The 17,705-nt window shown below is 47.1% G+C and overlaps 1 protein-coding gene across 1 annotated transcript in view; it reads left to right on the top strand.

Annotated features, from left to right (window-relative positions):
• Positions 1–2,669: 2,669 nt before the first annotated feature.
• The window catches only part of ADAM19 (ADAM metallopeptidase domain 19), a gene marked incomplete at its 5' end in the record, with an annotated part of 32,572 nt that continues 17,536 nt past the window's right edge, over positions 2,670–17,705 (top strand). The window contains 5 exons of the mRNA XM_080627274.1: positions 2,670–2,727; positions 2,937–3,010; positions 5,888–5,958; positions 15,923–16,001; positions 16,852–16,928. Of these exons, the coding sequence (XP_080483400.1) occupies positions 2,670–2,727; positions 2,937–3,010; positions 5,888–5,958; positions 15,923–16,001; positions 16,852–16,928 (359 nt within the window). The remainder of the gene's footprint in view (positions 2,728–2,936; positions 3,011–5,887; positions 5,959–15,922; positions 16,002–16,851; positions 16,929–17,705) is intronic.

Raw genomic sequence — 17,705 nt, 5'->3', positions numbered from 1 at the left:
GCAGGTAGTTACAGCATCCAAGCACTGCTAATATGGCTAGAAGCCCTTGAATCTTTCCATGCAACGATGTCTCAGTAATGTAAGTGATGTATCACATATATATAGATTGAACTATATATAGCAACTGCACAGCCCATGGTTATATTTTTACAGAGGGAGTTTCTGGTGATAATAAATTCAGATATCAATTCTCATATTACCAAAAGCCAAAGATAAAAATATCACTCTATAACAAATGCAAATATTGCGTGTATTTTGTTTTTATGATACTTGAATGCTGACAACAATCACAAGGAGACAGTCATTGGCCTGAGTATTGTCACAATCTTGAATTAGGGAACCTTTTGTTCCATTTAATGCTTTTTTTGAGCTGATCTTATAGATGATCTTCTTATAGGGAGCAACCCCTGTGAAGATTATTTGTACTGAGGAGGTTTGTGGCAATCTTTCAGTGCAAATAGACATGTTCCTCATCGAAGTGCTTGGTTTTTTTCCTTTGGGTAGACAGAAATTTCATGCAGGGATGAAAGCAGAATAGCTGAATTTGTGTCTAAATTTGGTTTGCATTTTTACTTATTTATAATAAAGGCATCAACAATAGTGCCATTGTTTTCTTCTGTATTATACGCAGCTATAAATAAGTGGGGGAGTTCACAGAAAACCAAGTTTTCCTTTCAGGATCCTCCATATGATTAGAAAAGTGCTGAAATCTGGTCCCTGGATTTTTGCTCTGGGAAATAACATGATTTAGTTGTGTGAGGAAAACTTGAGACCTGTCTGTGTTCAGCTAAAAAGTCATTTATAGCCCACTCGCTCTGATGAGTCCCTCTATGTGTCCCCAGGATGACCCAGCTTTCTTCTGTAGGGTTATATCAGGAATAAACTGACCTTCACAAGATCGCAAAGGTTCAGCATGTGAAGTGCTGGGGGAAAAAAGGGATGTATATGAAAGCCATAAACCAAAATGGTATCTTCAAATGGAAACAGTCATATTCCCTTTGGGCAACAGTGGCAGGGTTCAGCGAAGACCTTCAGTGAAAGGTGGTTTCAATAGTATAAATCAACCTCTGGACAAGAGACAAAACCATTACTATTATCTGTCAAACCTTTTTCTAAATGCAATATGAATTTCCTATTGGCCTGATTTACTGATACACACTGAAGTGCAGCCAGGTGCAAATGCTCCCCATTTTTAAAGCTGGTTTCCTGGAGGTTCACCTACACAGGCACTTTAAGTAGAGATGAATGGAAAGGGCTGTCTGGATAATGCAGATCAATGGCTGGCTGAAGAGTACAACTAAGAGGTAATGCTTTTTCCTGCCACTCTTAGCTGACCCCATAAAAATCTGTGTCAGCCCACCCTTGTTAGTGTGGCTGCAGCTAAGCTGGCTGGAACTCATGGCAGAAATACACTGACATGAGGCTGGAGAAGAGAACGTTCCAGGAGACCTTATAGCAGCCTTCCAGTACCTAAAGGGGCCAACAAGAAATCTGGAGATGTATGTAGTGACAGGACAAGGGAGAATGGGTTTAACCTGACAGAGGGGAGATTGAGATGAGATCTTAGAAAGTTCTTCCCTGTGAGGGTGGTGAGGCCCTGGCACAGGGTGCCCAGAGAAGCTGCAGCTGCCCCATCCCTGGCAGTGTTGAAGGCCAGGTTGGATGGGGCTTGGAGCAACCTGCTCTGGTGGAAGGTGTCCCTGCCTGTGACAGGGGGTTGGAACTGGATGAGCTCTAAGGTCCCTTCCAACACAAACCAGTCTATGAGCAAAACCAGTTGCTTTTCACGAGCTCAGCATATGCAGTCCACTAACTTGGCCCCCACTCTCCTTGTGCAGCCCTGACCCCGGCAGCCAGGCACTGTCTGGTGGTCCTCCCAGTGCTCATCCCCCTGGAAGGCAGAGGACCAGCAAAGAGACAGTACGTGAACTTCAACTTGTGGCTCAGCCCTGAAGGATGCAGGAGAAACGGGGATGCTCTTTTGGGACCTTCATGGGAGTGAGTGGATATCCCTGAAAAACAGCACAGGGAATATGAGCTGTGGATATTCCCAAGTCCTTCCCCAGGTCTAGCCCCTCCGTCTGCCTTAAGGGAAGAGAAGCAGTGAACATCTTGCTTCTGCCTTTAAAAACCCAGCCTGTATCCCCTAAGCTATTCAGGGGCAGTGCATTTCCCAGGACTGGAAGGATTTAGGTTTCTTCTGGAACCATAGGTTCAGCTATGAACGATTTGCCAGGATTACACATAAACATAGCAAATGAATAAACAACTCAAGCCGTAGCACAACTCCTACAGGATGCTCTTGACAATGATTTGGCTGCTTCCCTCCACCGGGTCTTCCCTCTTCGCTAGCTTTTGAGGCACAATAGATTTCCGTGCTGGCAAAAGAGCTGGGGGCGGGGGGGGGCGAAAGGGGAGGTTTTGCAGAGGGACCCCCAGGAAAGTGCTCAGGCTTCCGCCTGCCCCGCAGTGCCGAAGGGACAGTCCGGCCCCATCGCTACTGCACCGGCTGCATCCCCGGGGTGTGGTGAAGGAAGAAGAGGAGGAGACACCCCCACCCCTCCCCAGGCAGGGGGCTGCAGGGCCGGAATTGGTGGGAGGAGAAAGCCGCGCCGGGCTGTTTTATACAGCGGGCTGGTGGCGGCAGAACGCGTCTTCTGCCCGGAGCCATGCGGGGCTGGGGGCTGCTCTGCGGCATCGCCCTCTCGCTGCTGCCGCTGCCGCCTCGTGAGTCCGGGGACCCGGCTTAGCGGGGGTGACGAGCCGGCTGTGCCCTACCCTGCCCTAGTGCCCCCGGCTGTATGAGCCCCAGAGGAGGGAAGGAAGATGGGGGGTGGTTTGGTGGGGGTATCCTCCCGTTTCTCTGTCTCCTCACCCGCGTTCCCCGTGTCCCGGGGTGCGAGCGGTGCTGAGCGGTTCTTCTCGTGTCTCCCCAGCCGGAGCGGCGGAGCGGCAGCCCGAGGTGGTGGTGCCGCGCTGGGCAGCCCCGCGTAGCCCCGGCACAGAGAAGGTAGGTAGCGCCCGGAGCTGGGCTTGCGTTTTGTCTTCAAAGCGGAGGGGCGCTTCAAGGGGAGGAACAATGTAGCGGTGAGCGCAGGACCTCGCGGGGTGCGTTTGGGGGCTTTTAGGGGTTTTGGGGGTTTTTTTTGAACGGCAGGGATGAGCCAGAACACCCATCTGCGACACAGGGAGCGGCTGCAGCCCCTTCACATGATGATGATAACGCTGATGATAATGTACCCAGGGAAATAGTGGATTCCCCAACACTGGTTGCTTTTAAGATGCAGCTGGGCAGGGTGCTGGGGCATCTAGTCCCGGTCATGCTTTGTCTGGAAAGATTGGACCGGATGATCCCTGAGGTCTTTTCCATCCTAGTGTTCTATGATCCTGTGGCTCCATGATTCAAATCCTGAGAAAGGCTGGGTGAGCTGGCTGGCACATCCTGGGCGCTGAGTGTTGAGCTGCTCCTGGTGACTTGCATTCACTCTGTGTAAATGCTTGTTGTAATCATTTGCTCTTTGCTATGCTTTAGAGCCTCGATCAGGTCTATCTGATGTATAAGGCTGTGGAAGGGGAGTGAGGCAATGCCGTTGGTGGCATTTAAGGAGCAGGTGAACAGAGGCATCTGCTTTAGGACATGAATCTCAGCTATGAGGGTGCTTCACTGAGAAAAGCCACCCAGCAACTCAGGTGTATTTAACCGTGTCTTAGACACCATCTGTATCTGCTTCCCCTCTATGGATGGGCGGAGCGGTGTGTCAGTAGTCCAGCCATGCTGAGAACAACTATTGTGCCAGACTGAAACTCAGTCACAAGCCACAGCTCAGCTTTCCCAGCCTTTGTGTTGCCACAATCAAGAAGTTGTAAGTTGCATAATCAAATGAAAGAGGGAAATCCAGATGGTGTTATTTACATCATGAATCAGAAAAGGGAAAGCTGCGGCCTTGCACTAAAGAAAAATCATGGCATCTCTCTATAAACGGTGCTATTTTGGGGCTTATGACCTCAAAGCTTGTAAGACTTTTTATTGTGTCATATTTAAAACAAAAAAATAAGCTACAATCACTCTCTCATGCTCTTATTTCTCTTAAAAATATCCTTACAGTGCTGGCTGGAAGTTTTGGTTCTCTCTATTATTGGTAGTGATACAAATACATCTGGTCAGCATTTCCCCTTATACGAATTTGCTGGGTCTCAAGGGTCATACTTGGCTTGTTTCAGGCAAGTTCCTGTTGGCTGTAAAACCGGTGTTAGCAAAGCTTATGTCCAGCTGGGATGTTTCAGTTACACAGCAACTGATGGACTCTTAATTAGTGGGATTATTGAAGGAGAAGGGAAGGTGTTCTTAGTAATAATGATGTTTGCAGAACTTTTGTGGAAAGACTTGTGTGATCGTGGGGAACCTCAGGCTCCCCCCCAGTTATTGAGAAGGCAACCTGCATTGCTTATGTGTTAGTTAGGAAAACAACAGACCTACCCTGGGATGTACTGAGCACCTGTGATTCAGTGAACTAAACTCAGCCCCTTTAGAATTAGTTGCTGTTGTATACACTAAGTGTATTAACTTGCTTTGCATCATCTGCATGTGTCTGGTGCAATATCCTGGAAACTGAAGGGAAGATGAATAAAACCCAGAATATGAGCAGGGAACTGACGGAAGAAGTTTGTAACTGAGCTTGGAATTGACGAAATAGCAAATGAGTGTATCTCTGGGCTGACAGATCTTTCATCAGAGCATCCTATTCAGTCAGCCTTGCTTTATTTTGCTCTCAGTTGATCTGTTCTGTGAAATCCTCCTCAACTGAATGAGGAAATGTTATGAGTTAATAATCTCATCAGTTTTCTTTCAGCTGAATAGGGAAGTCAGGATTATTTATTTTCTGGAGATTTTGTTCATCCGTTTCCTTTCTGAGCACTCAGAAATCCCCAGATGACCTTTGCTAGTGGTCCTGCGTTGAGGGAGGTAAAACTGGAGACCTCCAGAGGCCATTCTAGCTGGTCCTCTAGAAAACATATCCTATACTTTCAGTCTCTTGAATGTTTGGGGTTCCTTTAAGTGTTGGCTTTAGTGTATGTATTTGCCATTGCACTAAGAAACTGAGGTGCTTTCTGTTAGCACAAGTAGTCCTTAGGGAGCTGGCAGTCTTAGGTCCTCATTTGGAGCTGTAGGCAGATTGTAAGTCATGGATGTGCCTGTGTGCCTCAACACATTAGAAAGTTGCTGTTGGGGTTTCCAGTACCTTGGCAGCCTGAGACTAGTAGAAAAGCAGCTGTGAAATACTGTCTGAACAGTGGCTAGAGCCTAAAGACATCTAAGGGACCCTGTTGCATGCTTTTTATTGGCATTTTCTGTGAGTAAAGACCTAAATGAAAATCTCTAGATGAAGCATGATTCCTCCTGTCCTGACATAGGCTCCTAAAAATGTCTATTTCTGCTGTGACATCAAAGGAAGCTTTGGTTAACTGGTTTCTGTATTTGGTTTGTAAACCGCTGTGATGTGGTCCTGAGCATAGTTTGCAGGAGAAGAGGGTGTAGCACATCCTTTCCACCCAGTTGCACCTCCAAGCGCTCTAGCACCAGGGCTTGTTGCTTGGTTTGAGCCCATTATTCCTCCTGAGACACCAGGGTCATTAGCTCAGGTACAACATCCCATCAGCGTGCCTGTACTGCTTCCTGTTTGTACCATGGGGATGCAGCAGTACACTTGGAGCTGGGAGCCACTATGGCCTATCCCTTCCATTCCCCAGCACTCCAGGTCTGAAGGCAGGAGGAAGACAAGTAGTGGTTTAATGTCAGCTGCAGTTTCCAGGAGGACAGTTTGTGTTCTGGATGTGTTCCTAATAATGATGATGTATGAGTAACAGGCACCATCTCCTTTGCACGCAGCATCCCTTCAGAGCTGAAGTTACAGTAAAGGCAGAAGGCCAGGAGCTCATCTTGGAACTGGAGAAAAATGGGTAAGTGTGCTTGTGCCTTGCACTGTGGTCTCACTGAAATAATGAATAAGGATTACAGTGGAATCAACAGGAAAACCTCCACTGACTTCAACAGGGTTTTGATAAAGACAGGATAAGGAAGTCCTTTTCTGGATTTCAAGGTTATTCCAGGTCTGAGACCTTGCTGATATTAATCAACCAAGCAGCACTACTGTAACAGAGCTTTGTCAGCAAAAAACCAGACAGTGACCTGACCCTCAGTGTGTAAACTTATTTTTGCATCATAATTCTTGCTACATTAACTAGAAAATGCTGCTGATATGAAGTGCACTATTTACCAAATGGCTTGATGCTTTAGAGTCAGTGTGTCTCTAATGAGAATTTCATTTGCTGTGATCCAAAGAGGTCCTGCCCTGTTTCCTAGGAGAAATGATCTGACAGTTTTAATTCCATTAGTGCTGTTCATGCTAAATTGGACTTGAAAAGAATGCTTTTGCATTAAATGAAATGCAGCCTCCTCTCAGGCACAATGCAGTAATGCTGTGTGCTATCATAAGGTGTGATGTATATTGAATTCAGCTGAAGCTGCAGGAGATTAAAGTACATAGAAGGATTCTGGTTTGGAGGCTGCTCCAGAGGCTCTCTGCCCTGTAAGTATATTAGTTTCCAGTGGTGGAACAGCAGCTGGAAATTTGACTGTACAAAGCTTGTCTTTGCTAAGCAGCCCACTTGCACTGTTGGTGTTTCATTTCTGTTTAAGTGAGTCTGGAGATGTTTGTCTACTAGAATCAGTGGGAATAATAGACTTGGAATAATGGCCCTGGTTATATTTTAAATGTATTGTATGGACATCCCAACCACAGAGCCTGGGGGCTCAGCTTTCCTCCTGAAAGACATCTTCTGACACTTCACTTATTAGTTGTGATGGCAGTGCATAAGCCTAAATGATATTCAGGGTGTTTTGGAGGAAAACCAGATTTTTCTTGGCTTTGCCTGCAGTAAAGACTGAAATCTGATGGCTGGTGAAAGCGAGTGCATCCTATGAGGTGTTATCTGTAATAGGCCATATAAGCTACTGGGAGTTTTAGTGCTGTAAAAGCTCGTTCCCAGGCAGTCATGCACCTGTGTAAAGCTAAACAGAAACAGCTATAAATTCTGTGTGTTTTGGCATCTCTCAGCTGGGAAAACAGAGAAGAGACTAGGCACCATGAGCACTGCTAACTCAGTGCTTTTAATGCAGGAAAAATAGCTCTTGCTGACAGCAGTGGTCAGTTCTGAACTGAACCTGGAAGCAATGTAACTGATAGTGCTGCAGGGGGTCTTCTTCCTGTGGGAAGAAAGGGCTGTCAGTGTTCTGCAGTCGCAATGCAAAGGTGAATTTATCTCTGGCAAGGGCAAGGATCCTGGCTGAATTAATCCATTTGTGCTCTGAGCATGCTGATGTAACCCCAGGTGCCTTGCGGGAGCGGTGCTGTGCTACTTCCAGTGAACACAAACTCATTGCTGGTGTTAGTAAACAGAATCACAATAATAGAAGCTTTCTATTGTGTTTATTTCCTGAAACGCGTTTTCATTCATTGAGATGTATGCACACACACTTCCACTGCAGGATGAATCGCATTACTGGGACTGATGAAATACAGCAAGTGGCTTAGAGGTTTTTTGTTCTTATTTTCTGTGGAAAATGCAAGTGATTCATAGGCAGCAGTGCTTCACATGGGAATTTTGCCAGGCCTCAAATCTTTGCTCAAGAAAGGTGATGGTACAATCCCCATGTGCAAGTCTGAACTTGATTACATGAGAGGCTCTGGAGAGCTGCCACTTCTCAGAGACTTGTGAAGGTCCACAAGTAGTTTAGAGACACTCAAAAGAGAAGTGATGAAGCAAACAAACACATGAAGTCCCTGAGAGCCCTGTGGATGCTGTCATTGTCAGCATCCATAGAGCACTTCTAAGTAGAGGTAAATCACTTCTCCTTGTCAAAGCATGCAGCAAGGCAGGACCCAGCCTGGCTCCTCAGCTTCCCAGCCTGGAGTTGCTCCACCTCACCCAGCTCACCACTGCTACTGCTTGTCTTACTGGGGATACTGAGGTTCTAGCTGAGGTTTGGGGTACTGAATAGTTGCAGCATCAGAGGCTGCTTCTCTGAAGGTTTTGTTGGGCACCCAGACAGCCGGAGAGGAGGTGAAATCTGCAAGTGGGAAGTGTCCCTTCAAGGCTGTCTGAAACCTGGCTGCTCCTGGTTTTGAGCTCACATGTAAAGGGAGCTCAAAAGTGGGTATCATGGAACTGCAACTTTAAGGAAGGTTTTTGGGGATTTTCAAATTAAAGTCCCAGAGTTCTGGGTCATTTAATTGATCCAGTTTAGAGGAGCCTCTGGAAACCAGCTTTGCGCTGAGGTGGGTGCTCTGTTCCCCTTGTCCCCTGGCTCAGCTCAGGGGTGTGAACACACCAACCTGGCTCCTGTTTGACTCTCATGTCCACATCCTGGACTCCTACCACTGAAGAAAGCATGAAATGATTGGCATAAATCAGGTCTGGTTGGGATATGATTTAACCAATGGTTCCCAAAGCTAGAAAGGAGATATTCCAAGCTAGTGATACTGTTGTAAGTGATATTCTCAGTGGATTAGGCAGCCTCGTTACACATTTACCACTCTGCTTATGGAGAGACAAAGCTGATGAATATGAGCTTGCTTTGAGAGCTGGGGAAATAGTCACAATCTGAATGGGTTTGGGACGGATGCACTTGCTTTGAAAGAAATGTGCAGTTTTCAATATGTGGAAGAAATGTTCACACCAAGCCTGTGATTTCATATTCCATATAAAAAGGACATTGTGTTCATCCACAGAGGCAAGGCACAGAAATGATTGCACATCTTTCCTCAGGACTGTGCACACTTCTGTATTTTGTAATGAGCTCAGCACAATTCTGAGTGCGGGCTTCATACATTTACAAACACAATTATTGCGTTAGCAGCTAATGTAATATTGCATTATTTCCTGTTCAGGACCTTGATAAGAAGGTGGAACGACACTGTAAGTCCAAGCAGAGTTCACAACATTAGTTAACGTTTCTGAGTAACAACAAAAGTGTGTCCCCAAAACAACTCAGGCTTGTTTCAAGTGACTCAAGTACATGTCCCGCAGCTGCAGGATTGGAAAGCTCAAAGCTGCACAAACAACAAATATATGGAGAGGTGCCTATAAAGCAGCTTTAAATTTGGCTGGGGCTTAGGAACGGAAGAATCTGAGCTGCAAACCTTGGATGAAAAATGACTTTTTTTAAAAGGCATTTGCATTTGTTAATAAAAAGCAGCTTTGAGCCAAGCAGGGAGGGGGTGCTGGGACACTCTGGGTACATGTGGCAGCACTGCCTGGTGTGAGCCTTTTCTTTCTAGTGGAGAGAAGAGCTTGTGTTTGCACAGCAGAAACCTGCATGGAATTTGTCTTCTCACCTGAGTATCAACAAGACTTTCCTCCCTCTCCCCTTCTTCTTTGTGTGTCTCATGGGGACAGGAGACTTGGGAAAGGCGCTCTCAGCTGCATGAGGTAGTGAAGGCTTCTCCATGGGATGTCCCTGCATGCAGTGAATCCCATGAGCAGCTTGGGGCAAGGATTTGTGTTTTGCCTGTGTGTTTTGCCTGCTGCCTGCCCACAGCGAATGTGATGGTGTGGGGCACTTGGTGGCAGAGCCTCAGTGGAGATGAGCAGTGGAGATGGCTGAGGACAAAGAAAGTCCAAAGGTTATCACCTGGTCTGACTTCCGGAGCAATCCAGATAGCTATTTTTAGGCAGCTGGATCTGAAAGGGAGCAGCATCATTTCCAATCTCATTTGGCCCCACCTGGGTAGGCAATGAGCGTTCCAGCCCTGCTTGATGCTCTCAGTGATAAGAGATCTGTATGTCACTTGCATTTCACTGTTTCCTGCTTTTGCTCATTTCCAGGGCCTCTTCTACCAACTGAATGAGCAAAAGGAGAGGTTGCTGCCTGCCTGTGAGCAGGAAGGATATATGAGATTATTCCACTGATGGGCTATACATCATCAGTGTCTAATGGGCTTCCTGCATGGGGAGAGGGTAGGGGTTATGTAAAGAAGGGAAATTGAGTTTCATCTTGCTCTGCTGTCTCTTGGAGTCATCAGGAAAACAGGGTTGGGACCTGGAAAACCATAGCTGCTTTTCAGCCTCCTGATTCCCTTGGGATATTCAGTGATTTCTCTGTGAGGGGCAGAGAGGAAATGGAGCCCTTTAAATCTTTTGTGCACTGACTCATTATCAGCCAGTTTCCCATTTATTTTATTTCCCTTTTCCTGTCCAGGCAACTTTTTATTGTTCCCATTGGTAACCCAAGGGGCTATGTGGCAAATTTTGCTTGAGTTCCATGGTTTACGTGGTGAATATCAAGGATGATGTGGATGGCAAAAGGGAATGGAGAGTCTTTAGCCTGTAGTATATTCCCAGGCTTTATAAATGACTAATTTAGTTCCATCTCAATAGCTGCGAAGCTACTTATCCCTTCCAAACCACTGCTGTTCACACAATAAACATGTTCTCAGTTATATCAGGAAAGACTCTTGAGGAAAGCAGCTTAAGAGCTCCAGGCTTTGTCTGGATGAAACTCATCAAGAAAAAACCACTGGATTTCATTGATTGTATAAAGTGCCAGGTTTTGGCTGGAGGATTCCAAGTAGGTGAAATCTCTGATTCCCCACCAGTGGTGGATACAGAAAGCAGGCCTACCTGCTTGTGTTGTCATGGGTCATGTGTTGGTGGTGTTCAGATGGGGTTACTACAGGTTTTGACAACAAATTCTGACTTTAGGAAAACACTTGATTGACTGGGAGGTAAAGGGTCACGCTCTCTTTCTTACCCTACTTGGATCCTGTTGAGAGGCAATGGAGTGGGACCACAAATTAGAGATGGAAATCTGATATCTAAACTTTTTTGGGAGAATCAGTTCCCTCCACCCCCAGATGCTGGCAGCCTGGCTGGACAGATTTACTGTGATTTGAGGAAAGGGACAGGGAAGGAGATATTAAGTGCTTGCAGGCTTCACTTTTCTTGGTCCCACAACTGAAGAACTGAGAATCAGTACTTCTCACGAGAGCTTCATGGGCTGTTTGGCTTTTGTTTTTGGGAAGGAAACAAAAAATATGTCTGTCTCTTAGATACTCCTGGGCGTGTTTAAATCAGCACCATGTGTGCAGTCAAGCCTTTCTGTAAAATGAACCCAAATGAAGTTGCTAATGGGACTGAATTGTGAAAAGTCTTTCTTGCTCCAATGAACAAGAGCCCCAGCATGCCACCAAGGCCCTTTTGGTGCCTATGGGTGACCTCTGGCTGGTAGAACCAAGCATGTTCATGGAAGTCCCCTGTGATGGAAGGCTCTGAGCACCTCTTAGGCTTGTGCTAACAAGTGATGTTTCACAGGCTAGAGCAAACTGCTTCCATTTATCAGAAAATAGGGGTGAGGTTCTGCAGAGCAGCTGGGAAATGTGCACTGCCTCCAGTGAACATGGTTGTGGGAAGAAGGCCCCAGCTTTCTGCTGTTTTGGGGAGCGTGTTGGTGTGCCCCTCTCCCCTCAGCTGCTTCTCTGCTCCTCTGTTGTGGGTGGATGAGCCATGGTCTTGCACCATCCCAAGTGCCACAGGGGCAGCTGCCCATGAAGAAAGCTGGATGTAGCCCCATGCCCTCAGCCTGCTTCTCCGACTGAATACCATCAGCTTGTGTGTGAAGTATGTGACCTCCCTGGCACGGCATCTCGATGTGGCAAAAACAGAGCCACGCTGCCCTGTGATGTCAGCTCTGCACGGCAGGGCCCTTCCAGGCAGCAGCACAGCGGTGTGGGGAGGAGGGTTTGGTTTCAAACAATGATATCATTGACAGGCTGGAGCAGGACCAAGATCACTCCATGTCAGTCATCAGCAGAAACAAGTCTCAAGCCATCTGTACATTATGGCACTGAGCCACTCTTCCTTCGCTTGGCTTCCTTGCTTGTATCTAACCCAGCTCCCAGGGCTTTCTGGGGAACAAATCCTGCCAAGAGCAGGCTAGTCCACCCTGAGCTGGATCTTGGGGAATGATCTTGCCGAAAGCTGGTCACTATTGGAAAGGTGTGAGGGCCTCTCTAGAACAGCCTGAGCACTCATGTGTAACTTACTGTGGCCTCAAACAGCCCCATGTGTCTGCAGCTGCGACCGAGGTTTAGCAAAGGAGAGTGCTCCTATCCAAAACAAGCTTTTCCCTTTACTTCATCAATTCTTCATGCTGATAACTCCTCTAATGAGGGACTCCATGCTGCCTTTTAGGAAGATGATGTGTGCTAGCAATCTGCCAGCTGCCTGACTGCATCTCAGAAGCCTTTAAGCCATGCTGTTTTGCATCCAGACTTTTGCAGCTTCATCTTGAGCTGCTAAAGGGGTCATCACTGAGATGTGTAATGTAACAAAGGAAGGATCAAATGGTACTGTTTTTTCCTGCAAGGAGATGAGCTCTGTGCTCTTCTGGAAATAGTGAAGCAGGTCAATCAGTGCTTTGTAGGGCTGAGCTCTTCTGGAATCAGCTGTTCAGCCTGGCAGTGGTGCTGTCCTGAAATGATGATAGATAAGGTTTTGGGGTATGTGTGTCTCACTAACCTCTGCTGTCTAAGAGCAACAAGACTGACTGATAACTCTGGGGTACTCTGAGCTGGAAAGAAGGCTTCTTTTCTATTTATTTACAGTTTGGTGGAAAGCTTGATGCTAGCTGAGGAAGTGAGTGGGGCTGAGAATGAACTTTCAGAGGCTCAAAGTAAGATAGCACCCCGAGAGTGTTGCAAGAACAAGTTGTTCTGTTGGTTTTCCTCTTTCCTCACTGCCTCGCTCACCGCACACCGTGTAATGCAGTGTGAGAGCCCTTCTTAGTGCTGCAAGAGTCCCAAAGCTCTCCTGTGTTAAGGCAGGGTAAGGTCTTCAAAACAGGACTGATCCAAGCTCAGAATAAGAAGCTGGACTTTTTATGTGGGGCCTGCTGGACAGGAATGAGCTAGTACAGGGAGGCTTTAAAGTTGTAACATGGCACTGCTCAGCCAGATGCTTTCAGTTCAGCGGCTGCATAAGCAACCCTAGAAATTCAGGCAGACCTCTCAGCTCCTTAAGCCACCCTAGAAGGTGCTATAGCCTCAGCCTGCAGGTAGAAGGGGATGTGCACACAGCAAGTGTTGTGTGGCATCATCCTGTGCCCTGAAACCTTGCTGTGCTGGGCTCTAGTGCTCAGCATGGCCCAGCTCAACACTTGGGCTGGGTGGCAGCACCAGGGGGCTGGACAGGAGTCAAAGCACTGAGGAGTTTCACTGTCGATGCTGGACGAGAGATAAAATAGCTATTCATAGTGAATGCTTTCCAAGAATAAAGAAGTGGGAAGAAAACATAAGCGTGCTTGTTTGGGAATGAAACAAATAGGCTGTGCAAGCCTCAGCTACTGGAAATCCATGGGCTGGTGTCTAATTCTGGCTTTGGTAGCCCTGGGCGGATGCATGCTGGTTTACTGTCTCCTCTCGAGATGACAGTCTTACACAGACCAGATACCTGCCAGAGCACATTGCTCAAGGCAATTTCCTGTGAGTTAATACAATCTGTTGATTAAACATTTGTTTCTTGCAGCCTCATGCTGAGCAAGCTACTGCAGTCAGGGAGATGAAGGGAGTTACTTTCTGTGGGATGACGCTTCTGTGCTTATCTTCAGTTTACAGACCTGAGATAGATGAATGCAGCAATCTCTCCTCCTGATCACTGACAGGATCAAGTGATGAGAATTAGCACATCAGAAAGAAACAAAATGAGCTTTCCTGGGTGACAGTGAACTTTGAAAGTGGAGATAAAAGCTGTTGCATTACAGTATCACAGTATCACAGTATGTTAGAGATTGGAAGGGACCTCAAAAGATCATCTAGTCCAATCCCCCTGCCAGAGCAGGAACACCTAGATAAGGTTACACAGGAATGTGTCCAGGCGGGTTTTGAATGTCTCCAGAGAAGGAGACTCCACAACCCCCCTGGGCAGCCTGTTCCAGTGTTCTGTCACCCTCACTGAGAAGAAGTTTCTTCTCAAGTTTAAGTGGAACCTCTTGTGTTCCAGTTTGTACCCATTACCCCTTGTCTTATCATTGTTAGCCATTGAGAAGAGCCTGGCTCCATCCTCATGACACTCCCCCTTTATATATTTATATACACTAATAAGGTCCCCCCGCAGTCTCCTCTTCTCCAAACTATAGAGACCCAGCTCCCTCAGCCTTTCCTCATAAGGGAGATGCTCCACTCCTGACATCAGATCCTGCATTCCTGACATCAGATGCAACAGTGGCCCGCAGTTTTGTCTGACACTAAGCCATCCTACTTGTTCAGGTGTCTGAGCCTTAGGATGCCAAATGGGGAGAGCACTCTCAGACACTGATAAAAGGCTGGGTTTCCTGTTGCTCTGGCCTAATTTAGTTAGATACCACAAGCACCCAATCCCTTATTTAAATAGAAAAGGTAGATTAGACCTGACTGCACACACCAAAACCCAAGGCAGACAGACAAACATTTGGTTTGCTTCTGATGCAGCTTTCTTCTTCCAGCCTAGAGAAATCAAGCAAAGAAAAGAAGAAAATGTTTTCTTTCTTGCAGGCCATAATTCAAAAAGTAGTGCAAGAAATGCATTGAACAGGGATGCAGAAGGACTGCCCAGGATGCGTGTAGTATCCCCGTGGCATGGCAAATGTCACTTCAGTGTCCTGGTAGCACTGTGGGGTTGCTGCAGAAGCCTGTTTGATAGATGGGACATGTCCTGTGATCCTTCTCCAAATTTCTGGAGTGAGGCCATTGTTTTAAAAAGCTGCTTTAAACCTACATTTTATGGCTGCTGAGATGGACACAGGATATGACCTTCTTGGTTTGGCCCAGATTTTGACTTGCTGTACTTTTTTAGATCCCTGTTTAGCAAATGCAGATGTTTAAAAAGAAGGGGAAAGCTGTTTCCTCTGGAACAAAATCAAACCACTCACTATTCAGCGCACAGGAGCTCCTTTTATAGGCTTTTGGTCTGATCCTGGGCTGAAGACAGGGAGAATATTGTCTATATGAGGTTGACACGAACATATTCAAATTAGGGAATCAGCATTTTCCTAGGACAAAGATGTGAATTGGCTTCTGAGCAGAAGTTGAAATGCAGATGCAGATTGTTCCATTATTGTACTCAGATTTGGGCACTGGAGAGAGTCTGGATTTGAGCTGAGAACTCATACCAGTGCCCAAATGTGTCCTGAACTGGCCTGTGGTGTGCTTGCTATGCTGGACTCAGTGTTTTGAATCTAATCCCAGTATGTTTGGGGCATAACTTGGCAGTAGTAGAGGAAATTCTGCACAGAGACTTGTATCCATTAAGGGACAATGATGATGCTGGGTTTCTGCTTTTTAATTTAATTTAATAAATGGCTTAGAAGAGCACTTAGGAAGATGGGTGCTGTGCCCTTTCAGAAGTGGATGTGCTACATGAGAAGTGCTCAGGCCCTGCCAGGGGAGAAGATAGATGGATGTGGCGACGTCAGCTATGCTTCCACCTTCTGACCCTCTGCCATCACATCACTCCGCGCTGTGAAGCACAGCCTGCGGCATTGGTCCTGCAGCAGCTCAGATGGCTCCGGTGCCACCAGGAAGCCATTAGTTGCTGCCTCCCTCGGGACAGCGTTAACAAGTGCCTTGCAGGCAGAATGTGCTGGTCCGGAGCAGAGTGCAGAGATACAGCACTGCTGGTGTCCCACAGATACCAATCTCCTGCCTGCCCTCTCTGTGTTGCACTTGGTTTCATGCTACAGATAGCAAATAGTTCACAGCAACAGGGATGTTCATACTGACTTCAGGAAGAGCTGGATCTAGCCAATTTTCTAGCACACCTGGGAAGCAGGTAAAGAAAGGTCTTACTGTCTTTTTTTTCTTTTCTTTCACCCCCTCCACTGTGTCTGCAGAAACCTCTTTGCACCAGATTACACTGAAACTCATTACAGCCAGACTGGACAAGCACAGACCATCTCTCTGACCCACACGGTGAGTGCAGTGACCGCTTTCCCTGCTACTACTCTCTGTTATAAGAGCCAGCATTACTTGCTTCTCTCTGGGTGCTGGGAAATTGTTTATTCCTCCAAATGCTCATCCTCTTGCTTTTAGTTTTGCCACTGGGTCCTGCACACTGGGGACATTCCCAGCCTTTGGGAAAAGCAGCCCGTGTAAGCTGGCTCCTGTTCAGTATGAAACCCATAAATCACTGATCTCACGCAGGCCTTGGCTGACTCTCCACTGCAGTGGCACAAAGATGTGCATTGGTCACGATGCAAAAATAAGAGATAAAACCCCCATGAGATCATTTTTACTAATGCTGCCCTGGGGTGAGGGGAAGGGATATGATGAACATGTTGGCGTTTCTACCCCAAAGCCTCCTTGTCCCTACCAGAGGCTGCCTTTGTCTTGCCAGGAGCCCCCAGACATGGACTTCCCCACTGCCTATGGTGTCACCCTCTCTGGGGCTGAAGGCACATCCTCTGGGTCCTGACCCAGGGCCAGCTGCCGTCGATAGGCAGCTCCTGTTACATGCAGAAAGCCTTGGATCAGCCTAAATGCTGCAGCCATCTGAGTTGCTTCCTTGGGGATTAAAGCTCTCAATTTTCACTGGCAACAAGGAGCTGTTTGATGCACTTACACAGGCCATGCATGGCAGCCAAAAGGCCGGATTTCAGTGCGGACTCGCAGAGATTTAATTCTGATAGTCAACTGCCAAACACAGTACAAGGAGAACAATTGCTGGAGTATTGGCAGTACTCGTGTGGGACTCTGATGCCCAAATATAGTGTGTGTCCACCCTGAAACTACATTTCCAACCCTGCTCCCTTCTGCCTTCCAGGACCACTGCTTTTACCATGGGGTCGTGAGAGGCAGGGAGCACTCCAGTGTCACCCTCAGCACATGCCAAGGGCTGCGGTAAGTGCCTGCGATGATGCTGGAGCTGTGGGAATGCTTCTGCTCAGCTTCTCATCATTCTGGGTAGATTAACCTGTTCTAAAAGGCCACCCAACCAAGAATTCTGGGCAAAAAAGGGAGCATGTTGGGAAAAGGCAGACATTTGGATATCATTAGGAGCCATGGCCTCCTAGCCAGCTCCTAGACTCCTTCCTGCTTTGTGCTGGCAACATGGACTCGTGCAGTGAGTGAGTTTAACTTGAGTCCACTGGAGCAAAAGACTCAGTGCTGCATCCATTACAGAGACAGGGACAGGACTCACCACATCCCAGCCCAGTATGTACACTAACGCAGAAACCAACTCCTCCCATTCTCTCACAACAACAAGTTTTTGTGTGCACTTTGGGGCAGAGTCTTCAAGTCTGAACTTCTTTCTGGGTTGTGAGACCTGCTCTCTGCTTTCTCCCTGGGTGGTGCTGGGGTTGTGTGTATTCTGCATTTAAACCCTTCGCTTTGGTAGTAATGGAGTCTTTGGCAGGAAAAGATGGTCTGTATCCTCAGCAGGAGAAAGTGAAACAGCTCATTGTGACCAGGGAGCTGCATTCATTTACACCAGCTCAGTGTTTGTTTCCAAACACCACATGGGCTTTATTGATATTAGTGGTCATCTGCTCTTGAGCACTGATTGGAAGCTGTGCTGATGGGACCGGCTCCAGCCAGGAAACAGCCTGGGCCAAAGCAAACCTGAGACATCTTAAGTGACTGTAGCACAGGCCAAAGAGCCTAGCGAGATAAACA

Source organism: Psittacula echo (assembly GCF_963264785.1).
Source record: "Psittacula echo genome assembly, chromosome: 11".
NCBI lineage: Eukaryota > Metazoa > Chordata > Aves > Psittaciformes > Psittacidae > Psittacula > Psittacula echo.
The sequence above is the reverse complement of the archived record's forward strand: the minus strand, read 5'-3'. Positions and strand labels throughout refer to the sequence as shown.